Below are 26,465 nucleotides of genomic sequence, written 5' to 3'. Positions count from 1 at the left end.
GCTGAAAGCCCTGGGAATAGGGCAAAAACGTGGCTTTGAGCAGCTTTTCCCAGCGTGAGCACCCGAGTATCAGCCCCAAAAAGCACTGAGCTGCTCCTTGTCATGGAAATCACAGCTCTAAGGAAGTGAATTTGCCCGCGAAGCACAAATATTTCCTCCTCCCACCCCACAAAGCGAGCTCTTCAGACACACCACCGAGCTCCATCTACCTTCAGGAGGCAGGCACCAACGAAATTGGGCTGGTGGCCCCCACTGCTTCCATCAGGTTAGTAAATCCTGCAGACAGGGACCTGGCAACAGACACGCAGCCACTGCTGCTCAGACAGTAGCGGTAGAATTCAGGAAAAAAAGCATTTGTTTTAGTTTACAGCACTGCAAAAGTTGAATTAAGTGACGCAGGAGCCTTCTCACTAGAAAAAGCCAGCAGCACCTGCTGAACAGATCAATTTGGAGATAAAAGTAACTCGCAGCACTACACCCGCCCCGGTTTGGCCATCTCTATTTCACAGCCTCGCTGGGTACCGAAGCAGAACTGTGGCAGCCTGAGCTACCAATTACAGCAAGGCCTTTCAGAGACAAAGAATAGCTGCAGTTTGGAGAAAACGCTCTTTTTAAAATGGCTTTGTTACCGTGCAAACCTCCAGAAATCACTCTGAAATGCTAACTCTGTTTCGGGGCGGAAGAAAATAAAAGAAGGCTTTGAGCCCAAGTGCTTGCAGAGCACATGAGCTGTTATCTCTTCCCACGTCTCTCCAGGAATTGCCAGCTCCTCTGGACGCTCAGGCAGGAAGGGCAACGCAGGAGGAAGGTAAAAAGTCCACTGGAGAGACTCGTTTGGACAAGATAATTGCAGGGGTGCAATTAATCTTCTGTTTCCACCTAATCAACTTTTCAGCCCTCCCTCCGACCCTGCAAATTTGCCTGCTCAACCAGCTAGAGGCTAACCTCATGGCAGGTCGCACGCTTCCCCGTTCACTGCTTCTGCTCGGCCCAGCTGCGGCTCTGCAGCACGATCCTCCGAAGGGAGGGGAAGAGGAAGCAGAGGGAAAAGTGGGATTCCCCAGAGAGTCTGCAGGTCTCGCGTTGCCTGCGATCACTGTCTGATTGCTTTGGGGCTTTTTTCTTTTCGCTGTTCTGAATTTCTTCTCCCACGCAATTCTACTTCCAGGCTTCGGTGGAAGCGCCCAGGGGGCCAAGGCTGACACTTTCACAACACGCACCCTGCAGAACGAAAGCTGAACTCGCACTGCCGACTTCTGCAAGCAAAGTCCTCCAGCCACATGACAAGATCTGATTTGCATCAATCAGCTTCTCAGGTATTGATAAAGAGGTTTTATCAGCCTCCTGCCCCCTCCACAGACAGTCTCAGCACTGCAAGTCAGCAAGGAGAAGAGGTCAGATGATTTTCAGGTGCCAGGAGGCACGCTGCTTCTCCAGGCTCAAGGGTGGCACCAGGAATACAGTCTCTCCCAGCAGAGAAAGAGGTTTAGGAACCCTGAACCCAAGGAGACAGCTCAGGTCACCAGGTGCAACCTCCTGCTATTGAAAGCAATCCCATCTTACATTACTGCATGATCAAGTTCCATCTTCAGTCCAGCTGGAGGTTGGTCCCAACTACCCTGCCATAAGGCTATTCTACCTACCTCCTCAACACAACTGAGCTCCCAATAAGCCCATTCAGTGCTAGTTCACCCCATAAACATGTCAACACTGCTTTCCCATATCAACCTTAAGCCTTTGCAGGCCTTCCACCTCCCTGACATGTTTACAGATGCAATCACGTCACACTCGGCCTCTGAAGAGTCTCATCTGGATTCTCCCCACAAATGTAACTATTACTGTACAAGTTATAAAGCAGTCTTTGTGTCACAGTGGTGCATGAACACCATGCCAGGAGATAAGACCTCACTGTCCTGTGGCACCACAGACAGGTAGAGAACGTGGCCTGCCTGAGGAACTCAGAACTCCTACCAAAAAAACAAGCCAAGAGGAAGGAGCGCAGGAAGCTTATTTTTACAACAATAATTCACTGTACAACTTGACAGCTTTTGTTCTTTGATGAACTTTGAACACGTCCGTGTAAGGGCACACATTTGGACTCTGACTTGGAATTCTGTGGAGGCTTTAAAATTGGTTTCCACCCTGGTAGGCCACACAAGCCTGGAAAGCCAGCTTTCCAGCTGGGGAGGTGACAGTAAGTGCCATGCCCGCCTGATCACGAATGCTTCAAGCTGCTTGTTGGTGACCAGCCAGCCAGCCTTGTCCTCAGTCTCAGCATTCTGGCAGGCTCACAAATTAAACCTGAGGGGAGCTACTCGAAGTGACACTGCTCTGTTTGGCATCCCCCACTGACAAGCAGGCAGGCTTCTATGGTACATTACACCGGGTCTCCTTTCCTACTGCCAGCAAGCCTGTCTCATTTAAGGGTGTGAAAAAAGAGGTGAAGGAAATCATCATTTAAGAACTACTTGGAGTTAAATCATCTCTCATAAAGCTTCCCTGAGAAGAGCAATTACCAACCAGCTCCTGGCCAGCTATGCTGGCATGGCACGTGCCAGAACTGCACACCAGAATGACCTCAGGCTCAGAGCTGGATGGAGAGCAGAAGGTGCATTTGCACTTCGAGTCAGAAGTATCCAAATGCTCACGGGGCACTTGAACACAAGCTACTTACAGCACCACAAGAGTTGGGGCCTCCGTGGAAGAGGGTACAGGCAATCCTCACTACTTCTGCTTCCATCTTCCTCAGACCAGGGAATATATCCGGATGGAGAGGATTACTCCAGGCAAACTCTTCGTACACCTTCAGAAAACAGAGACAAAGTTAGCCCTGCAGGTGAAGCCTTGGATTATCAGTGAAGAGGTCCAGGTTTGGGAACTCGCTGTGCACAGTACATAAACAGACTATCTGCAGATCTGCAGTACTTTCTCCCGCTGTGAGTACACACCACAAGCTGGGAAGCTACGCTGGGGGGGGGTGAAATCATTTGTTTTTCTAGAGCATTCTGGCCTCTGGAATGATTATATAACATAACCCTGTCTTTACAACAAGCAATGTTGCTAATGGTTTAGCTATTTTAAAAAGAACACGATTATCTGCCCTTCTTTTGTTCACCCAGTTCAGGTATGTATATGCCCTACGATTGCTTTATGCAAAGCAGGCCAGTATATAGTCCTAAAAAACTTGCTTTGCAGAACTAGTTTGAGTTTAAGAGTAAAGAGTAATTCCAAAGCAGCTAGAAAAGCACAGCTGTCCACCCACTCCACAACCAAAGTGGCCGTGGAAACCAGTACTTCATGCTCGTTCCGCAACAGCAGGCTCACAGGATAAGGCTGCAACGGGCCAGTTCCAGCCTCCTGCAGCCGCGATCAAAAAGCAACCACAGGGATGTTGAAAGAAATACAGCACAATAAGGCAGCGAATAATCAGCACGGACAGAGGGAATGTTTCCACAACACTCAGTCCAAGGTGAGGCTCCTCTAGAAAGGCTGCTCTGAGCTTTATGCTTCCCCAGAAGTGGCAAAGAAAATGTCAACGGGCAGAAGAAAACAGCAATAGCAACCACCCGACAGAGCTCATTACCACTGGTATAAAAGCTGTTCCCAGGAGCAAGGCCAGGTTTCCCTTTCTAGTGAAAAAACCTCTTGAAGTAGATGTACTTAAAAACAGACCTTTGGGCTGTTTAGTTTTCTTTTTTTTCCAGCATTCTCAAAGGGAGAAGTTCCAGACTAGGTAAACAGACCTAACAAAGACTGCACTGAAGCATGCCAGTGCCCCATTGTTGCATGATTTGGACTGCACAGCAATGCCAAACACATTTTACAAACTACTTTTTTTCTTTTTGCTTAAACCAAGACCAATCCTGTTTTGCTTAATCAAGCTGTTTCAAGGCTGAAGTCCTCCAGCAACCCCAAAGCAGGGCAGCCAAGGGTGCTTTCTCTCCAGCCTAGAGCAGTTACACCTGCCAGGGGGCTTGCTGAAGCTGATCTATGGCAATTTTACGCCTCTTATCATTCCCCAAATTAAAAGGTCAGTACCAGCCTCCAGTTCACTTGTGCTCAACTTCTTACTTTCGCACTCAAAACAACATCTTATCTGATTGGATCCTAGTTATCTCTACAGTGTTTTCACAGTGACCGCCACTTGGCCAATTTTGCAATGCTCCAGTGCTTTGCTAATAACTCCCCTTCCACCTACATTCACCCTAGGCTCTGTCTTCAGAGTTGGGCAATCTGAGCTTCATATCCTCCCTATTTATCTTGAAAGATGCTGGAATATTGTTGAGGGGTTTCTGGTCACCCTGAAGTTGCTAAAAATATGTGCAAAGATGCCGAGTTAGACCGCTGGCACTTCACCTGCACGAGCAGACGGGTGAGTTTCTCTTCACCGCTGTACACGGTCCCAGAGACTTTCCCATCCTCCCAGCGTACATCTCCTGAAAGAAAAGAGAGGAGCACACCGGTTGCAGACACAGCCATTCCAGGACAGCATGCAGAAGAGCAAAGAAGTCCCCCCTAGTAGTTCTAAAGATAAGGATTTTGCTTTTGGGCTGCACTGAGGAGGAGCAAGAATGATTTTTGTGCCAGAGAGATAGCCTCCTGCAATGCCATGCCTCTGGCAGCTTGTGTCCTGTAAACTTAGCAAACTGCAAGTAAATGATGCATAAAGTGCCAGCACATAAAGAGCTAGCTGCAGCAAGCAGTTATATTAATATATAACCCACCTAATCCCCACTCACACTCCCCAAACTGCTGTCTACACAGCCCAACTCTCAGCACTGAAGTGACAGTCACATCCAAAGAGCACCCAGCGCACCAATGAGATGGAAAGGTCATGGCTGTATTGCTAAAATCTACAACACGGGATGCTTCAGTTAAAGTTTACCTAAAACTGAATGCCACCTAAGCATCAACAAACCAGAGCAGGTGGGTGGAACAGCATTTCAATCCTCTTAACCAGGTTAGTTTCTGCCTCTAAACACCCAGAGTATTTCTACCTGTGTAGTTATGTGCTGCCTCGAAACTGTTAGCCTCGATGGCATCAGCTTCACAAGAATACATAAGGCAAACACAGTCACAATCCAACCCTCATTTCCAAGTAACTTCCACAGAAAACTGCACAAGTGTGGGAAGGAGAGGACAGAAAAATAAAAAAAAGGAAGTAAAAGCCCAGTGAAGGAAGGGAGTAATTATTATGAGGGAAAACACAGACAGAAGACAGACACAGAAAGCAGCACAAACAACATAAAAGCAGAAAAAAAGGAAGTTGCTACATTACTGTTGCAAAACTGTTCCTGAATATGGAGCAGATGCACTGTTCTAACAGAAAATTCCAAGCTTTTATCAGACTGGAGATAGGAACAGGTCAGTCATATATTCTCCGGACAGCAAGTCACCCAAATTTGCTCATTAGAAGTAACAGGATGTGAATCAGCATGGAGATATTTACACCAGGGAGGCAACTCAAATTAACTTTCAGACAGTGCTCACGTGGACTCAAGCCAAGAGGCCATCATCGTGCCTTTGCCTTGCCTGAGTGGCATTTTCAAGATGCAAACCACTGGTTTTGATTAAAGTGAGTTTTGGAAACTCCCTAAAAATACTGTTTGGAAGTCCTTTTTGTTAGGAGCATTCCTTGGGGCTTTGCAGAAAATACATTTCTGGTAAAAGCTGAACATCAAGGCAACTGCTCAGAAATGCATTCAGAAAGCTTCCTCTGTATTTTTCTTCTCATCTCTCCCATCAGTCAGTATTAAACTCTTGGGACAGAAAGGGAATTTCAATGTAAATACCCAAATACAGCAGTAGACATTGTGAATACCAACTTTAATCACCTCCAAAAGGAAAACAGACAAGTGAGGAACATCAGCAGAGCAATATTTAAGATGAAACTGAGAGCAGGCATCATTAGATCTCATTTAACCAAGTAAGTCTAATGCTGTCTCTGAAACAGACCCACCTTTGCTAGGGCACAGACTCAGTCATACCTTTTGAGCTGTACTCTTTCATCTTCTGTAGTACTTCAGGCTGGCTCATGCCTTGTTCCGGCAGCGCTTTGATATAATCTTTTTCATCTTTCAGGAAGGATAAACTGGAAGTGACATCATTCAAGGCCTCATCAATCTTCTTTTGAATCTAGAAAAGAAAGGAAAAGCCTATCAACAAAGGTGCTGGCCAGATTATAATTGTTCAACACGTGTGAGATCAAACTTGCTGGCTACTTCCATACCAGCAAGCAGAACAGGTAGGAACTTCTTCAGCTCTGTGACCAAAAAGCATAGCAGAGTTACAGCCACACAGTTGAATTCTCCCCTCTCACCAACTTCTCCCACCAAAAACAAGCTGCCCTTCTCCAAAAATGCCTCCTGGAACAGTCACTGTTATGCACTAGTCTCTAAACCACTCCGGGAAGCAGCTAGGGGAGTGTGCTACCTGGCACAGCCCAAAATTGAGCCAAGTAACTGGGATAGATGACTGCAGAACGGGCCACTGCTCGGCTGTGTTTCATGTAACAGCACAGACACCACCACGTTCAAAGAGAAATGGTTACTCTTTGAGCACTGATAATGGGTACTGACGAGCAGCGGGAACTTGGAGCACCTTCAATAGCTGAAAAAGCAAAGCTTAAGGCAAAAACATTTCATTTTTATCCACCAAACCTTTTTAAGTCACAGTCCGTAATTTATAGAAGTCTTCAAATTCATTATATTTCATACCTTGTCTTGTCTGCCATCACATACACAGTTTAGGGACTCAAGGAAACAGGAACATTAAAGAAATCTCCCTTACAGGCACAGTTAAAAGATTTCTCTCTTCCTACTCACACTCCACATGCAGGAGGCCCAGGCTCCCTCTCAGAAAACCTTTCAAAGCAGACATTCTTCTTCCAGACAACATAGGTGTTGGGATGTTATCAGCCTTAAAGACTTTTGGACATTGGATTCCCTCAAAGCCAAGGCCTCCCGTAAGCAACTGATAGGTTATCAGCCTGCCAAAGAGTGGGAACAGCACGCAGGTAGGGCACGGCAGGAGCTTTGCAGTGCTAGCCCTGAGAAGGTAAGCCTGGACAAAAGAGAGGGACCCAGGAGGTGTCCTCTCCTAAGGGGCAGGCAACAAATCTAAGCAGAGGAGAGCTAGCAATTACTTCATCTTATCAACAGCTACTCGAGCCAGAAGGTAAAAATTGGGACATGGGAATTGAAGGGGAGATGCTATTCCCTTACGGAGGACTGGGGGAGGAAAAACTTGATAACTGCACCCATATTGAGGTCAAAAGGAACGGTATCCATGTTGAAATCAAAATGAAGAAGTTCCTCTTTACTATTTCCATCTGATAAAGTTGCCTCCAACAGACCCAGCACCCCCCACACCCCACCAATTCAACATGCAAAGCTGCCTATGCATCAAGCAGAAAGGGCAATCAAGTACGATAGCACCATGTACCAAAGAAACCAAGCTGCGCACTTCTCGATCATTAAGTTGTTAGCGTGCTAAGACTTGCTGACAGTTGTAGTTTCAAGTTTTTAAGTAAAAAACATCTCCTAGACACTAAAGCCCGTCTCATTTTAATGATTACACAAGCTTCTGATATCGCCATGCTATAATGCTAACTCTGCTAACAGATAGGGGCTCTGAACTACTCGTGGCCAGTCATTGATTAAAACAATTATCCTTCCACGTTGCACAATAGACACCTGGCTATCTCACGCTTGCTCAAGACATTGTTTCAGAAGAACAACTCAAGTTCAACCGTGTCTTCTTCCACAAATCAAGTTATTTTCCTGAAATCTAACAAGGAAGAAACACCACTGGAAAATTCCACAGCTGGATTCCCTGATACTTGGTATAAATAAAAGATGGTGTACTTTATGAGAGCAAAACTATTACCAAAAAGACTAGGTAGAAATTATCTTTCATTAACCAGGCAGCAGCAGATCCAAATCTATGCCCTTAGATCATTATGATTAGTGACATGACAGCGAAGAGGTGAAGAAGCGTAGTTTCTCCGAGACACAGCTATGCAGGCAAAAACAAGGGCCTGGAATAATAGCACAAAAAGCTGTTCAAATACTTACTATAGCCCCAACAAACGGCATTCTTCTCAGTAGTTTAAAGAACTGCTTTTTAATTCGGGATGTTAAGCCTGAAAGAGAAAAGCCAGAAGTTAACCTAATATGACTCAAGAAACTAAAAACTGACTCGGAGCACAATACTTCCACCCCAACCCATGAGAGGGTTGGCATTTCTGATCCAGGATAAAGTAACAGTCACAAAAGGGATGTGGAGAGACAGAGCAGTGTATTAGAAAGCAGACAGGCCAGGCTGCAGGAACTGAAGGAACTGCTTTGCACATCAGCATCTATCAGAATCAGTGATTTGATTCATTTTCCTACTTGGTTCCTCAGGCTGCCGAATAAAGTCATACAAACTCAAAAGGCTAAAATCTTTCCAAACGAGGCATAAGGAAGGCCAGCACCTGCCTGAATGGCAATGTGCACCCAGACGTGGAATTTTACAAGGAGAGGGAGTTTGGACTTGCTAAACACAAGGTCTCCAGCAAGAAGGTAAGAGCTTGCTGAAATTTTTTTCTGCATCTTGAAACCAAGATAGATCCCTCTGATGGCAAACACCACAAAACTCCTGGGGGGTAACTTTAAAGGCAGGAATGCAAGCAGCATGACAGCTGCTTTACAGCCACCAAGTCCTCCAGGGGTTTCAGCCAAGCACCAGTCACAAGACACTTTCACCAGGAAACGGCTAAACAAGCTTTAAAAACAAAATCAACCATTTTAGGACTTCCCAATCTCATCTACAGTATCAGCCTGGCCCTTTATCCCCCCCCCCCATTTTATATATACTTCAGATACGTTTTGAAAAGCTGCAGGAAGTGCAGTCTGGCACATTCTGTACCAAATATTTGTTAGCACTCTGAAAATAACTTTCCTGTTGCACATTTCTGTGTGCAAACTGTTTAATTGCAAGCATCCACATTGAGGGGGAGAAAAAATAAATTGTTGAAATATCCGAACAGCCTAATTGGACTTCATAATTAGTCAGTATTTTAAAAATACTGTGCAACAGTACAAACATTAGCCAAGAAGCTGTACTGGGCACAAGTTCCCACTGTTCACTTACACTTGCCTTTCAAAAAAAAAAAGCAGAGGCACAGGCACTAATTAAAAACTCTGCTGTTTTTAACGAAAAAAAAAGCATAACCCTGAGGCCTGGGGGACCTGCAAAGCACCTCTGTTCTCCTCCAAGGGCAAGGTGGTTATCCCTGACCACCACGAAGAGCCAGAATATATTGCAGGTTCATCAAAAGAGGTCCCGCTGAAGAGCTGCTGATATCAGAAATCACTCAAAGCAGAAACAGGCTCAAAAAAAAAAAAAAAAAAAAAAAGGCAGCACAAGCCCACAATTATCTTGGACCTCCTGAGGATGAAACATGATCGATTTCCCCAGGTTTTGAGCAAGAGAGGGTTGTGATGAGTAAACGGCCTTGCCAGAAGCAGAAAGGGAGACGGATGGAAGGGAGGGAGGGAGATGCAGGCACGTTCCAGGCTGGCCTGCCACACCCTCTGCAGGAATGGGGATCTTTCACCGCTTACCCAGGCCCTGACCCTAATTCGGAATAGGGTTTTGTCAATCCTGGTTTCTAGAAGAAAGCATGTTTCACCAAATGTTTTGTCTCATTCTGCCCCCTTCCCCCTACTACCCGAGAACTACTGTCCCCTCTCCCTTCCCACAAACGCAGGACCCGTTTTAAGTACTTACTCTCGGGCTGGAAGAGGAAGCTGTGCAGCCATACGGCTAGAAGTGTTGAAGAGCACGTCAGCCCGACTAACTGCCAGGGCTCCAGTCCATCGCAGCAGGCGTTCACCCAGCCCGTTGCTGTCTCCCAGTACACCTGCAGGATTTCCTTGTAGCCAGAAATGGCATCCTACACCAAGGGAAACGAGACGGGCATTAAGACAAGCTCAAAGACACACAAGCAGGGCATCAAAAGTGCTCGAATGGCAGAACTCCCTGCCATTGGGAGTCTCTTATGGTGTTTTTCAGTACACAGACCCCTCTTGCTTTCCCTAATCCCTGTGAAAGGCACAGGTAGGGCACAGTTGTCACTCATTTCCAGTTAAAAACCACTGACAGAAACACATCCTGAGAGGCTTCAGAGAGAAGAGCCGCTGGCAGACGAGCAGGATGCTCAAGCTTCACAGTCACAGGACGCACCAGCAGATCTTACCATGGCCCAAGAAAACCACACTGCATTAACCACAATCTTCCAATTCCCAAGGAATCATCTGCTCAGGTGGCACGGGAAGACTGAGCTACCACCACTGCTCACCAGGTACCACCACACAGGGCTGTTTAAGTACCTAGAGCTGGATTTTTTTAAGCTGTGAGCGCTCAGCAACTCCTCAGGGCTGAGATCTAATTACTGCATTCCTTCCAGAGCCAAGCACTGCTGGAAGAAAAGAACACCAGCAAACTGTGATGCAACCCTAATTACAATATTAAACCAGCAATTACTGCTAGGACAGAGCCCAAGCACCTAATCAATAGCTTCCAAGCACGCCACCTTCGCCACCTTCCAGCCTAGGAGAACAGGGTGGGGACAACAGGATGCACACAAGGGGGAAAGGTCATTTCCCCAAAACAGGGGATCTCCAAAACAATTTTCTGGGGTAGAAAAGTGTTCTAGGGATGAGAATGATCCAGGGAGCCGCACCTCGTTGGGTGCTACAACCAGATTAAAGTATTTTGGAATCTTTTTCAGCCCCCAAAGCACTCTGCCCAAGCCTCCCCCCAAACCAAGTGTTCCCCAGTTTTGCTGGAGGGCCGTCCAGGGGAATGTCCAGCACGACAAAAAAAGAAATACATCCTTGATACTTGCACTGTCGTAACCTTGATGGGTTTGGAGTGGCTTGCAATGATGGATAAACCACTAAGGTAAAAGCTGTCACATCTTCCTTCTCAGCACCCCGCACAGATCCCTCTTCTGGGGCAAGTTAGCACCAGAAGCAGCATTTACTTGTTTTTTTGGGTCACCCTCAGGGGTGGCACATCACTTCCAACACCACGGGAGAGGCTATGAGCAGCTTAAAAAAGCCAAGTGCTTCCAAACAGCCACAGGAAAAAGGCAGGATGCCTCACAAAGAAGCACTAACGAGCAATCACTGCTTTGGAAAAGCAGTAAAATACATGTGAGAGGACTGAAAAAAAAAAAAAAAAAAAAAAAAAAAAAAAAAAAAACAAACACTAAAGCGACCCAAATGTAAGGCTAAAACAAAAAATCTGTAGAACAAGAGTGCCAGCCCGTCACAGGGAAATATCATCACCCACAGCCCAGCACAGGGTGGAGGAGAGGGGCTGAACAGGGCAAAGCCACAGGGAGGAGCAGCCCGGAGAAGCCCAATTAGCACCCATTTGCTGAGCAAAGGGCAGTGTAAGCACACACCAGCCACTTCTGCCTGAAAAAAAGGCAGCCACACAACCCACTGCAATTAGGCCTCGGCTGGTTCACACCCAGCCCTCCAATTGTGGCACCACCAGAGCTGATTTAACGGGTGCATTAGGGGAAGGTCTGGCTTTTCTGCTAACACCAGGGGGACTCCTCAAGTTTCATCGAGGCTGCTCGGCTTTCTGGGAGCAATCCCTGCAGAGCAGTGCTCAGCCAGCGGTGACAAACGCAGGCGGCTCGGCTCCAAACTCGCTGCAGACATCCCCGGGCTTCGCTCGGGATCACCTGAAAGCTGTGACGCTCCAGGATGCAGCTGCACAACCCTGTTTCCTCATCACTGCCATCAGGAAAAAAAAAAAAAAAAAGCACGCACACCAGCACTGCTACGTGGTAACCCAGGGATGCTACCGAGTGTTGAACAAACCAGAGAAGATCTGTGATGTTAATGCTCACCCCAAGAATTCCTCCCTCTTGGGATCCCTGCACAAAGAACAGTTGGAGAGGGCAAAGCTTTCCCTATGCCTCTCACTTTCTCCTTCGGTCACTTCATACCTACAAGAGTTTAAAGGGCGAGATCGATCAAGTCAGGAGGATACTGAAAAGAGATTAAGACAGCAGTGCAAAGTGGCACGGGACGCTGGTTAGATATACCACGGGATTTCTCAGCACTCAGCGTTTTTACAGTGCTCGTTTGCCCCCACATATCCACTGAGATATGCGGCCTCTCTTCTCCAGATCGCTAACTTAATTCCAAAGCTATCACTCAAACGTGCCCTGGTTTTATTACCCCCAGCACCGTGTGATGGCAGCCTCGCTGCTGCAGCTCCACGCCGCTTCCTTATTCCTCAGGGAGGAGGCAGGGGTAATAAATGCCTCCCTTTAGCCCAGCTGTTTTAATTCTTCCCCCTCCAGCTCTGGAAGGCCGCTCACATCAGAGTTAAAAGCCAGCTTTGGCACCAAGTCTGCAGTCTGGACTCCTGGTGAGACATCACAGCTCCAACACCAACCTGACTGTCACCTGCTGGGGGTACGGCACCGATTGGAGAGCCAGCAGCTGTGCCAAGCAAGCCCAGGTCCAGCACAGCAGCTGACCGCAGGATCTTTTGGGTTGGAAAAGACCAAAATCATCAAGTCAGCCCTCACGCTGAGTCCCGTCACTCAGCCACCTCCCTTACTGCCATGGTGATGACTCCCCGGCCTCACACACGTCCACTCCCCAAGGACACAGGCATTTCGCAGTTATTTCCCAGCTGAGCTCAGCCAGAAGAAATGCTGGCCACGCGCAATGAGCAGAGATGCAGTTTCAGCTCTGTGGGATTAGAAAAACCCTTCGCCCCTGCCATTACCACCTCCCCAGCTGGGCTACAGACACTGAGCTGGCCTGATTTTAAGTCAATACACAGGGCAGGATTTCTTGTAAGATAATAATCTACTTATTCGTTAAGATATCAAAACAAAAAAAAGGTTTCCCTTCCCATTCCTGGGGTTGGTTTTATTTCCTTAACAGACCCTTCCCCCCCACAAAAGCTTCACCAGACAGGCTTATTCTAGAAGTTTAAAAGCCCTACTTATGAGCACACCGAAAAATAAAGGGGAAAAACTTCCACTGCAGGATTTATTTCTAATTCTCAGAGCATTAAGACAGACCCAGGTATTAGATAAAATACTAATTGCTGTCATTAGGACTTGCAGCATTCATTTGTCCTGGTATTAATGCACTCAACAACCCAAGCAGTTTACATGTCGAATTTTTAGCTCTACAGATTAGGAATATATCCTTAGGACTTTACTTCTAAAAGCCATTAGCCAGCTGAGCTGTTCCAGGGATACAGCACTTACACGACTACAAAAGAGGACAAATTAACTGCAGTAATGCTCTTCTGTCCCAGATGATAGAAGAGAAAGAGGGGGAGAAATTGCCAGAGCTAATACGAGCCGATTTTGTAGTTTTGCCAGAACAGCATTTCCTCGGCTGAAAGTTAAAGGACTCAAATAAGCCTTAAAAAGACAGAAAGGCAATATACTGGAGAGCCTCACGCTTCTGTTACAAGTGCCTCCCCTTTCTGACACTGTAAAGTGGAAGTACTGTGAAGTTTACCTGTGGGAAGAGTGGGAAAAAGGTCTTAGCAGCAGCATCTTCCTTCCCCCAGGACAGTGCTTAAAGTGGGAGAGAGCAGAAAGGCGCTTTCAGAGGCCGGTTTATTTTAAGTAATTGCATGAATCTTGGGCTGAAAACTGCGCGAGGAAGAACTGCTCTGACTAAACCACATCCTCTGCTTTTGGAGTCCGCACCCTCCGCAGCTAGCTGTAAATCAGCCAGCAACAGTATGAACAGCACAGAGCTTGTTACCCTGCCTAAATAACCCACCCGAGCAGGCGCCTGGCACCTCCAGCCACCTTCTGGCCTTGCTGCCAAACGCTGAGCAAGGAGAGCGGTGGCTGGAGGTCAGCGGTGCCTCCTGCAGCCAAGGAAGACCAGCACGGCCTCCCCGCACGCTCCGGCCACGTTCCCAGCCCAGGAAAGCTGCCACCAGCTCCCTGTGCCCGAAGCCGAACATTTGGCTTTGCCATTTGTCTTCCCTCGCTGGGACGAAGGTGACAAGCGAGGCGGCGTGCCGTGCTCCTCAGCACCTTGTAAATTAAGAGGCACGAAGACCACTCACAGCAACGCGGGCAGAACACACGGCTTGCTGCCACAAGGAGGGCTCGCTGAGGTCCCAACCCAAAATATGCTGCAGGAGCACGGCCAACTTGCTTATTTACCACGCACCTAAGGAGGAGGAAGACTTCAATTAGCTGTGCCTCAGCTAGCACCTTGCTGCTGGTGCAAACCCGGCCGCAAAAGGGCACGTCGGACCGGCACGACCGCAGAACCGGCCGGGCCATGGCCATCATCAGCCTCGCAGCCAGCTTCTGACAAGGAAAGGGGTGGTTGAGCAACGCCACCCCGTCCGAGGCTGCGAGTCCCTGCACGCGCAGCGGTTTGCTTCAGGCTTGAGCAATAACCATGCTCCTGTGTCCCTCCCTGCCACCCCCAGCCCCGGCGAGGGTGACAAACAGCTTTACGTAAGCAGCAGGCACGCGGCGTTTGCTAGCCAGCTCCTGGGCACAGCCCGAGCTTCTCGGCGTGCTGTCCCCCGCAGAAGACGTGGGGACATGTGGGGACAGCAGAGAGGGCCTCTCAGAAATCAAGAGCCGTGAACCTGGAGCCACACGGGCTGAACTCTGAAAGAGAAAGACATTCAGGTCACACGTATCTTACTGCAGCTCTCTGGTACCACCAGCTTCTCCTGGGTCACGTTTTCCACTGCTGCCCTACTGAAAGCCTTTTTTTCCCCTCTAGTTGGTCGTCTCCCCCCCCCCATACACTGTGTATGGGAGAGGAATGTCCACATACTACCCCACCAGCCCTGAGTTCACGGGGAGTGGCTAGAGACTGGCTAATTATAGCTTCATCAGAAAAACAAACAAGGCAGAAGTAAGACCGGCAGCACCCCTCGGCTCCTCTGCAGAGGGGAAACGTAAAACTCTCACAAGATGGAAAAATGCTGATTCGAGGCTCAAAAAAAAAAAAGGCATAGTTTTACAAGAGCTCAAGGGACTTTCCAAATGAGGTGCGATTCAGATTTCACATGGGGGCAAGGGAAACGAGGGAAAAAAAAAAAACACAGAGCAGTTGTTGTGAAAAGCCTACCAGATGCTCCCCTACAAGGCCAAGAAGAAACTAAAGAGTGCTTGAGAAACAGCCTTCTGCTATGGAGCAACAGCAGTTAACCCCAACCACTCACAAGATGTCACCTCTTGTCCACTCCGCTCCCTGCAACAAATGGATGTGCAAAAGCAAAGCCCGCACGTCTCGAGGCATGCCCCAGATAGCACAGATCTCAGGTGGGACTGGGTTCACTCGATATAAACCCATCACAGCTCTCCCTGGGGCTCACTGGAGGTGCGTTTTCTGCGAGGAAGCATCCTCCCAGCCTCCACAACGAGGACGAAGGAAGGGCTCAGTCCTCCCTGGGCTGGGGCTCATCTGGACACATTTGTTCATTCCTCCGCCTGGCACCCTCTCAGCTGCTGATCACGCAGTCCTTTCTGCCTGCTTTCTGGGGAACAAAACGGGTATTTATGTGAAACGTCGGGCGAGTAGCTCAGTGCCACGCAGAGGTACGCGAAGCGCTGGAAGACACAGTCCCGGCGGGGCTGTCTGAAAGCAGCCGAGGGCACAGCAATTGTTCTGGGAGCGGGCAGAGGAGAACAAAGGCAGCACCGAGCCTGGCACAGCTCCCCGGAGGGGTTATGCAAGCAAAACCACCGCTATCAGCGCAAACTGAGCGTCGCTGTCACGCTCGGAGGGTCCTTTCCTTCACCACGGCGCTGGATCCTCACCGATCAAACCCCGTGCTCCTCACCTGCCCTTCCTGGTTCACGGCACTACGAGTATCACAGCCAGCCCTGCTGCTACACCGCCGAGGAGCCGGACCTCGGGTTCATCTCGTGGTCTATAGAAAGCACTAAAACATGCCTCAAAGCCCCCATCACACCTAGGCCATCGCCGTTTAGCCACTACGCGGAGATTTCCGACACCAACTCGCAGGTGGAAGGGAATCTTGTCAGCCTCCTGGAAGCGGTGAATGAGAACAGTTCAGGTCAAAAGCACACGGCTGCAACAAACGGGGCACAAGCAGGTCAGGCCTCCCGAAACAACCCTCACCACGGGGCAGGCTCTGCAGCGGGTGAGCACTTTGGAACCGCTTTTTGGGGTTTTTACGGCCAGAACGGTGCGGTTGGCAGCCGGGGCAAGCGATAGTCACAAACCTGTATCCACAGAGATTTTCGGCCCTACCGAAAAGCGAGGTTTTTAAGGCGACCAGAGCCAAAGTGCTGGTAGATCATGGGATGGCGAGGCTCGGTGTAACACCGCCGGGGCACAGAGACAGGCCGGAGGGTGGGTGGCCAGGGGTCACCTCCGCCAGCGGGGCCAGCAGATACCCAGGCAGCGAGAGGCCGGGAACCCTGCGCTTCGGAGGCTGGAAGCACGCGATGAATAAGGGAAAAAAAACCGCGATTTCCCCTCACTTTTCAGAACAAAGTTCCCAGTGCCGAGCAGCCCCTTGTGCTGGCGGCACGGGCAGGCTCCTGGCCTCGGGAAAAAAAAAAACGTGTTTGAGGGCGAGCTCCGAGCCCCAGAGCCCAGCACGCCCCGCACCAGCCTCCCCCAAACCCCTGCCTGCTCCGAGGACCCCCGGCTGCTCTCCTCAGGGAGCCGAGGCTCCGAGGGCAGCGGGCCCCCGGCCTCCCCTCGGCCCCCGGAGCAGCGCCGCCCGGCCCCGGCCCCCCGGCTCTCACCATCGCCGCCGCCGCCGCCTCCTCCTCGGCCGCCGCCGCCGCTCCGGGGCCCGGTGCCCGGCCCCGCTCGGCTCCGCCCCGGCCTCCCGCACCACAGCGCCCGCTGCGGGCCGCGCCGGGTGTAGGGCGGCCGGGAGGAGCCCCAGAAGTGCGGGGCCACACCGAAAAAGGGCCCTGTAACCCTGTAATGCCCCGCGGAGCGGCCCCAGCCCCTCACGCCTCAGAGCTGGGCCAGAGCCTGCAGCTCCTCGATGCCCCCCACACGTTGTACATCGCCCTCTCCGTTCACGTTTCCTAACTCAAAGCACTCAGCTTTACAAAAATCTCGTTAAAACCTCATTAGTCAACGCCACAACGCAGCCCTGCTGCAAAATGTGCCCATCCAGCGGCTCGCGCGGGTTCCTGCGTGGCATTCGTAACATTGGCATTTGACCTCCCGGGCCTTTGTTTCTGCAGGGTTTTGAGAACAGCGCTCAGGGCATTCCCGGCTAGTGCAAATATTTAACTCCGCTGTGTTAAAGCCATTTCATCAGCTGTCACCGTGCCATCCAAGCTGTCTCTTCACAGACGATGGCATCTCACATCAGACAGACAGCACTTTTATCTCAAGAAAACTGCCCTCGTGGGATTGTTTTTAAGGAGTATTTGTAGCTATCAGATGTTCTTTTTAGCAGGAGGGAACAAACAGATCTGTTATTAAACCGCTATCAGATTCAGAAAGTAGGGCTTCATCATGTGCACTTGGCAAGAAAGTCTGAGGCAACTCCAGACATGCTGTGCTTGCTGAATCAAAGAGCACTGAGGCCCTCAAACTTTCACAAAAGTGTTGATATTTGGAAAAAAAAAAATGTTTAAAAAAGGCCTGAATAGCATTTAGGGTGCAGGAAGAGAAGTTGTTTCTTAAAACCTCAAAAGCCTCTGGAGGATGCATTGGCACAAATCTTGTTCAGCTTCACACGTTTTCACACAATGCCAGGAAGCAGAGGGCTTGGGTTGTTCAGGTTAGCTAAACACAGGTAGAAAGGAATAGGACGGCTTGCCATAAACCCAGGGGTGGGCAGGAAGGGACAGCAGGGGGGGGAAAGAGCCCTTTCAGCAAGAGGACAACAGTGGCACGGGAACAAATGCACGGAGGTTGGCTGAGACCTGGGAGAGGGCTTGCTGCTGCTGGAGAGCTGAGGCTCCGCAGCGGCCTTTCTGCAAGAAAAGCAGGGACAAAAAGGCCCGATTTGTAGGTGAGGTTTTAGATGTTATGAAAGGGAGAAGATGGAGTTGCTGGCACAGAGAGGAGCCTGGACGCAGTTAGCCGATGAGCTTGTTTCCCCCTCCATGTCCCTGATGTGAGGACATAATGTATGCTCCTATACATTACGGTCACTCAGTGCCAGGTCTTGCTATTGCTGTAAGAAGCCACTGAAGTGTAAACCCCATGGGCGCCATTTGGGGAATCAGGAGCACAAGCACTGCCAGATAACTCAAGCCTCAAAAGCCAGAGCCGCTTTCTCCAAAGCACATTACAAAGAACAACAGCTTCCTCACAGCCCTCAGTCCAAGCTTAAGGACCTCACCTTGACACTGGAAAACTCACTCCGTGGAGGTTCTCCATGCACAGAGATGGGAGCTGCCTCCCCAGGAGCACCCAGCACTCCTACCAGCATCGCCCATGCTCAAGCAGAGGTCTCACATGCTCCTTTAAAGGCTGGCTTGGAAAAAAAAAGGGCTGAAAATTTAAAAAGGGGGCAAACATTTCCCAGATCAACCCAGCAGGACATTCACCATTTACAAGCAGGTTCGTGCTGCCTGCCTAAGCACATCGCCACCGCATTAAGAAATACAAATCAATAGCTAAATCAGCAAAGCTCCAAGCACTGATCTCAGGCACAAGGCACAGTAAGCCTATGCTCTTAGCAAGCAGCACTGCTCGCCAGCAGGCAGGAATTACAGCCTGTGCTCCAGCCAGCCGTGGCCTGCAGAAGATGGAAATGAGAAACACATTGGCTTGCTAGTACAGACCACGACATACACACTGCGTCTCGCCCCAGCCTCATTTCCTCCCCATGCATTCCCTGCTGATGGACTGAAGACCGCAGTATGTGATGCTGGGAAGTCGCTCGCAGCACCGAGCTGCTGTCAAGTCAGCAGATCTGGACCTCCAAGGGCTCCTCCGCCAGCCAAACCCTTTGTGCCTCCAGGGCAGGAATCCCGAGCACGCGACCGCATCCTCAGCCCCAGCACAGCCCGGAGACCCAGCCCTACCAGAAAGGGTCCTCAGCACGTTCACACAAGGGTTTCAACTCCACAGCAGGGCTGGGGACTGTCTTGTTTGGTTATTGAGCAGAAACATGCTTCTGAAGTAGGAGGGGATGCCACCCTACTGGCTTCCCCTGCCTCATCACAGCACAGAGGAAATGCCACGCTGGTCACTCACAGAGCCCTCAGTAACTAGCACAGGGCAGATACTGACTGCGAGCAATTCATCAGCTAAGCAGGGCATCTCATAAAAACACGGTGACATAGTTAATTAGATCATTTTAAGGAAATAACCTAACTATTTAGAAACGGAAAGTAGGAGCAGCAAAACTGCATTCCCTCTTTTAGTCTGTACAAGGCCCACATTTCCATCAAAGCAACCATGGTGTTAATGCAGCCCAAATCTCACTTCTGCCATCATTTGGCAAGTTTTGTTAGCATGGCTGTGCGCAAGCAGAGGGTAGGAAATCATCAGGAAGGGCCCTTGCAATGAAAGCATAAGCAAGGGTTTACATAGAAACCATTATATCTGGTTTAACCTGGAATTTTTCAGTTGATTTGTTTCATTTATAAGTAAATGGATCAAGAATGGGAGCTATATTCTACACCAGCAAAACTCCTTTCCTGTAATCTTAATTTATGCAACTTTATATTGTGCACATATGGGCTCAGTTCCTCAAAATGCCAGAAAATATTCCTATTTGGCAGGCAGCACAGGTTCTCATCTTATAGAAAATTGCCCCAAAATTGGTGGAATTAAGAGGAATCGCATTTCTTTTCTTGTTTCCAAGTTGCTCGGGACACAGAAGCAACTCAAAGTGCTGAAACGCGAGCCCTTGGAAACATTTACATTAGGCCTTTTGTGTACGCACTGAGAAACACAAAACCCTGGCTTTATATAAACTCCACAGGAGTTCAAGAAAGCAGTGGGATATATTTTCAACATTTTTCCCCTAGAAAATTTCGGAAATGACTGCACTTTGAGATTACAGCTCAGGATTAGGAAATGGCAAGCCACCCAAAGAGCAGCAGCTCTGTAGGAAAAATAAAATAAAATAAAATAAAAAAGCTGACAGTTTCACACACACTCTCTCTCCCTTTTCCTGTCCAGTTTTATAGCTCTACATGTAGGTCCCCAGATTATTTTTTTTTCCTGCTGCTGAGTTGCAGATTGCAGCGACCAACATTTCCCAGCCAGCCTGGGTATTCCTTCCAAGTATTTACCCCAGTGCTCCCCCATGGGGTTTTTGGTGCTGCTTACAGCCATAATGCCTTAGGTTTCCATTTCCAGGGGGTGGTCCTGCTGGAATGGAAGGATCCTGCCCCCGTTCACATCCACAGAGGTGTTTGAGAGTCTCTCGGGAGGTGACACCTCACTGCAGGGCTCCAGGCTTGTCCTAGTGCCACCACTGTGCTGTCCTCTGCTGAGGATGCTCTGGGTGCAGGAAGCTGAACAGGTCCCCACCCAGAGCAGGGGATTTTTTGGTTGCTTACACATCCGCCTTGTTCCTGTCACCCGTTTAAGGCAGCAGTGGGGAACAAAGCACCAACGCCTTTGTTCTGCCATCAGCAGCAGCGCTGCATCCCGGTGGCAAGCTGGCTCACGCTGCCTCGGGGACACACGAGGGCTGTGATGCAGAAAAGATCTTAATTACATAGCACAAGATAACATGCCAAGGTGCATCAGGAGAGATCCTCATGCTTTCTGCTGGCTTTAGGCGTTAGCAAGTGAAACACTGTCACCAGCCTGAGCACCAGGATCCAGCCCTGGTTGGAGCAATGCCATGAATTACCACGTCCTGGCTTCGGCCAGCTGTCCAAGCTGCATATTGTGAAACTAGAAATTAAATACTTTGAGGCGATGCTAACAAGCGATGCTTCTTGGAGGCTGCAAAATAAATCTGAAAAATAAACCAGACCTGCCGCCCTTTAAGGGGTTCCTACAGCCTAATAGGCCACAACCCCATCACCAGCACAAATCCTGACCGGCTCCTGGCTGAAAAACCACCCTCAAAAACCACACACAGCAGTTCCTCTGCCTCCCCCTACCCCCAGCAGCCCCCAGGCAGGAGCACCTAACACCGAGCATTTCATTTTTGCCAGATTTCCAGTGCAGCATAAAAGGATTTCAAGGTCTATCGCCTTAAACCACGGAACAGTGCTCCCATTCAAGTCCCAATTTTATTCATTTGCGAATGCATTTGCACCTCTTATCACACACTGAGGTGTATTAGCCCAGGGTTAGGATTCAGTTCCCAGCTCACGCACTTGAGATTTATCACCTCGAGTGGGATTTACACTACGGTTTTAGGAAGATGCAAGACTTCATTTGCACACAGCAGACCAAAAAAAAAAAAAAGAAAATAACAGCCCCTCCATGATATGGACTGGAAGACCTGCAGGAGGAAGGTGTCTCTCCCTCTTCCGACCATAGAGGGAGCTGATTCTCCAGCATTAGCCATCCCAAAAAGCAGCACACCAGCTCCCAACCCCAACATACAGCCCAGAAATTATTTTGGCCCCTTTCCCCAGCACAACACCCAGACCTCACATGCGGAGGAAGAAGGCAATTTAGATTAAATAATTAAGGGCTCTGGATACTGTTTCCCCCTAAACTACAGGTGATCACAGAGGGGGGAAAAAAAAAAAAAAAAAAAAAAAGAAAAAAACACTTTCTTAGATATGATTGATTGCTCTTGCTGAAGTTCAACACAGGAAAAGAAATCAGAGAGGAAAACCCTCCACCATTTGGCTGACAAGTCATCGTGCACTATAGCTCCCATATTTAAATTAATGATAAATTGCTTTTAAGAAGTGACTTGAGTCAGTGAGCATGTTATTAATCTTGCACTGGAGAACAGTCTTCCTATCCTCCTGTTCCGTAAATCACCCAAAGTGTTTAGGGGTTTGTCTGACAAACTCCGAAGCGGTATCTTCCTTGTCAATCTTATCAACCACTTGTTTAATTGTAAAAATGTAAATAGAATGCAGCACAAGCTGGCCCAATGCCTCATGACTCGCACATCGCCTCCAAAGGGAGAGGAACAGGAGGTTCCCCAGCTGCACTCGAGGCTTTTCAAGGATCAGAACAACTCCAATGAATGAGCCATGTCTGACCCCAGAGCACAGCGGCAGCTTGGTGAGAACAAGATGCACGTGCCAGGAAAGCCTCCGTGATTTCCTTGTGCCTCAGCAACATCAGATCAGGTATTAATTGAAGAGCAAGACCCCCTGGGGCAAAAAATAAACTGGAACAAAGTCACACGTGGCTTTGTTCAGCATCCTTGGGATCACCCAGGACTTTGTTCATCATCATCTAGTGCTACACCAGACAGAGATGCTTTCGGTGGCAGCAGGGATTATGAGCACCTGTGGCACTAAGGGATGTTATTCAGTGATGGGACTCGGCAAGTCATGTTGATTGTTGGCCTTGATGTTCTTGAAGGTCCTTTCCAACCTAGAGGATTATATGAAAGACAATCCCAGCACTGGCTTCTCTGGTGTTAATGGAGTGTGCTCAGCTGGCTCAGGTTGCACTGGTAAATAAAACATCTCACTTCAACATCAGGACGCTCAGCCAAGTAAGTGGATACCCAACACAAAGGGTAATCTGCTAATTACATCCCAGCGTGCAAAGACATTGCTGATGATACCGCACACACACTGAAAAATTAATGGCCAGCTAGGACTTGAATGTGCACCAACACGAGGCTTTTCAAGTCCTCTGGCAACTCCTACCTCTGCAAGCCCAACATCAGCATCTCATCATCATGTCTTGGGACCTGAGGCTGTGAAATTGCTCTCAGCATCAGCAGAAAAGCACCCATAGAGGAGTAACTCTTACTGGAGAGCAATCTGCTCCCCCAGCATTAGCTGGGGTAAGAAATAACTTCTAGGTTTGGGAGCTGGAAAGGTGCACAATGGTCTAAAGATCTAAAACATGTAGGTTTTTTTTTTTTTTGTATCTTCCAAAAAAAATCTCAAACAGAATAACATGTCAGCTAAGGATATGTTAGCTACCTACAGCCTGCACCCACACACCGCAGTGCAGGCCATTTTCCAAAGCAATTCAAGCACCTCAGCTTCACTGAAGGCAAGTAACACCAAATGGCCCTTTAGGAAAGCTGATTTAACACACAGCATTTATAAACAGCTTTGGGTTACGCTTCTCCCATCCTGGTGCATTCTTTGACCCTCGCAGAAAGGCATTAAAGCAGCGTGGCAGAGATCTTGTTAAACAGCCACTTGCTAAATCAAAAACCCAAATCAATAGCATAGGCATAGCCTGACTTTAGAAACTACTTACAAACTAAATTAAAGAGCAGTCACGTTGCCAATTGACAAGATTAGAAAGGTTTCCCTAGCAATTGTTGAGCTTACAAACTAATAAACAATGCAGACAGAAGACAGAGCATGGTGGCGGGAGGCATTTGCACTGATGGTTTTTGAACAAATCTGGTCACGTCTCAAGGGCTTGCAGAAAATCTTATCTTTAAAAAAAAAAAAATAAGAAAGGAAAAGTTTCCTGGATATTTCTCTTCACCAAGTGCTTCACACTAGCCCAGGGAAGCTCGCAGCAGTGCCAAAGTCCAACAGCAGAGCAGTGGAAGGGGATTAAAATAACAACAAGGTTGTTTGCTTGGGCAAAGGGAGCAGGGTGGGCTCCTCCAAACCAGACCTTCACCCACAGCTCCCAGGGGGTGAAGGAAGAGCAAATACCTCAACAGGGAACCAGGCCCCATGGCTCACCTGCTTCCCAAAGTTTTATAGGGGAATGAAAGAAACATCTGGAAGGTGAGAGAGAAGGAAACAGGGTTGCAGCCAAGCTATCTTCAAATTCCTTTCCTAAGGAAGGACAAACAACTTTCCACATCAACTGTGGCCAGGGTTAGAAGTAATAAGGTAAAACTGCAGCAAGACGAGGCATGCAGAAAGCGTTTATAGCAGTCAGAGCAGTAAAGCACAAGGATAAATTCACCATAGGAACCAGAAATCCCCCCAGCAGAGGGTCTTTGCAAAGTGGCTCATCCCAAGCAGCACTGCTAAAGTAGGAGAGATGAGCTGGGTGACCCCAGCCTTATTCCCTGCCTTTCCACAAAACACCATTGTGCTTTAGGCAGCAAAGCCTTGATTTCTGCTTATCAGACCCAAAATAGAGAGGCACAGCCTGGGCTCAGGGGGCCTCAGCTCCTACCAGCTCTGCGTGCCCAGGCTGTCCCGCCGACCACATCCATTGAGCCCCCCGACACAGAGCTGTGGTGGGCAATGCAGAATGAGCCCTGGCATTATTCCCCAGCCCCTTTTGGGTGGGGGGTGAAGGAACAAGGGGAAAGAAAGGGAGGGAGGCAGGCGTTGCTGCTGCCCTGAGCAATGCAGCCTAGCAACCCTAACACAATAAGGCATGGATTTGCAAATTTGGGGATTTGGGGAGCCTCTCAGCAAGGGGAAACTTGCTCTTCTGTGCCTCTTAGGAGAGGCATCACCGCCACTGATTGCTTTCCTCACCCAGATAGCTCATTCAGGGCTTTCCATGCAAAACAATTGCCTAAAAATAGGCTGGAAAGGGAGAGCCCCATTTATCAGGCTCAGCTTAGGTGAACCATCTCAAAAAGGGCTGCTTCAAGGCCAGAGCTGTACAAAAATAGCTCCAAACCTCTCAGAACCCAGCTTTTACTGTCGCTGCCCAAGCATTTTCACCTGTCTGATTACTGTTTGCTTTTTAAACAGGCCACACTGGCACCACTCAGAGACTTGCTCACAGAACAAGCTGCATTTGCAGGAGTTGCAGCTTCTCCCAAGCCATGTGTCCCACAGAAATACCACACCTGCAGAGTTTCACTCGTTGTATTTGATTATATTTGTATGGAGAAGCCCAGGGGCAGGGACAAACCCCATGCTGCTCAGCACAAAGCCATCTCCCCCAGAAAGCCCCAGGGCTTACCCTAGCTTATGTCCCACCTACCTCAGAGACCTGCAGCGGAAAGGAGATGGATGCTTTGGCTTCTCAAGGGACCCCTTGCCCTAAAGGCCACAAACCAAGTCTGTTCCCATCCAGGAGCAGCAGAGACAGGGCAGAAAGGGACACAAAGCTACTTCATGGACTGAGAAACCCAGCCCAGCTGGAGACTGGGCTTAAATATTCTCCAGGGGGCCATAGGGGTGGTGGAGGCCCCAGGTGAGGCTGCTCGGGGCTGTTAAGGCCCAGCAGTGCCCTCAGGGACACCTGGCCCTGGGAATGACTACAAAGGCTCCCCTTTGTGGTAAATCATGTCTTTTAGCAGGGCAAGAGTCTGCCTGGGTTTACAAGAACTGGAAAAGTTGGGAAGCATTTCCCCCAGCCTTGAAATCCACAAAGATTTCCACAAAGAATTCCACGAAGCACCAAAGAGTGGCACCCTCTGGGTTTTGTCAGCCCCATGGTGAGAGCTGGCGGTGGCCCCGTTCTCCAGGACATCCTGACCAGGTGGAGCTGCAGCACAATCCCTATTTTCATCCCTATTTTGCTCTGCAGGAGTCCAGGAGGGGATGGGGGAACTACAGGCAGCAATGACCTGCTGCAATAACCACCGGGCTCCCCGTTTTCCAGAGACCCACTCAAGTGACAGGAGATACCGAGGGGACACGTTTGGCCACGGCCAGCTGCACAGAAAGCTGCGAGCACGAGTCTTCTTCTCTAGGGTTTTCCCCTGCATTTCCATTTCCCTTTTCTGCCTCTCAGCACCTCCGACTTGCCTCTTGGCATCCCTCCCGCATCAGGCGCCGCTTGCTCCCAGTGACGCCGCCACAGCCCATAAAGAGGAGGCAGCAGGCATCACCATGCGAGCTCGGTGGTGCACCACGGGGCCACCAGACCCCCTGGAGGAGAAGCTGTCACCCCAGCAGGCTCAGCCACCGCTCCTTCTCCTTTCCACCTTTACCAGGAAAATGCACGTCCAAGGTAGGGGTGCGCAGGACGGAGGAGTGGGGAGCTTTGCTGGGGTGGTGAGGGTGTGATTTGGGAAGGGAATGGCATCTGCACTGATTTTTCTGGAGGGAGGTTAGGCACAGTGAACCCTCAGAGCATCAAGGGTGATAATTGAATGTCCATCCTATTCCTCTGCTTGTTTCCCCCTTCCCAGATCCCACCCGATGCGTTACGATGCTCCCAGCTGAACGCCTCTCCTGGTGAAAGCCATCCTCAATCTCTCTTCTCATTAAAAATAAAAATAAAAAATACAGAGGTGGCAGCTGAACTCCTCCAGGCCGCACTTTGTCCAAACTGGATGGAACTGCAGAAGCAGAGATGTTCCAGGAATAAGGGAAAGCACCGGGATTGATGCCAACCCCTTCCCCTGATGGCTCTTCCCCTCTCCCTGCAGGCTCAGCACCAAGCCCTCTCTCATCCTGCTCCTGGATGGAGGTCCAGCTC

The 26,465-nt window shown here is 49.3% G+C and overlaps 1 protein-coding gene across 1 annotated transcript in view; it reads right to left on the bottom strand.

Annotated features, from left to right (window-relative positions):
* SGPL1 (sphingosine-1-phosphate lyase 1) overlaps positions 1 to 17,005 on the bottom strand; it is a 29,132-nt gene extending 12,127 nt beyond the window's left edge. Inside the window, exons 1-6 of the mRNA XM_082764266.1 lie at positions 16,808 to 17,005; positions 9,775 to 9,940; positions 8,076 to 8,143; positions 5,988 to 6,135; positions 4,357 to 4,436; positions 2,675 to 2,803 (exon numbers count right to left, since the gene is read on the bottom strand). Coding sequence (XP_082620392.1) covers positions 2,675 to 2,803; positions 4,357 to 4,436; positions 5,988 to 6,135; positions 8,076 to 8,143; positions 9,775 to 9,940; positions 16,808 to 16,810 — 594 coding nt within the window. The 5' untranslated portion in view covers positions 16,811 to 17,005. The remainder of the gene's footprint in view (positions 1 to 2,674; positions 2,804 to 4,356; positions 4,437 to 5,987; positions 6,136 to 8,075; positions 8,144 to 9,774; positions 9,941 to 16,807) is intronic.
* Positions 17,006 to 26,465: the final 9,460 nt, after the last annotated feature.

This window comes from Aythya marila, assembly GCF_965140915.1.
Source record: "Aythya marila genome assembly, chromosome: 7".
In the NCBI taxonomy this organism is placed as follows: domain Eukaryota; kingdom Metazoa; phylum Chordata; class Aves; order Anseriformes; family Anatidae; genus Aythya; species Aythya marila.
This window is presented reverse-complemented; position numbering and strand designations above follow the sequence as displayed.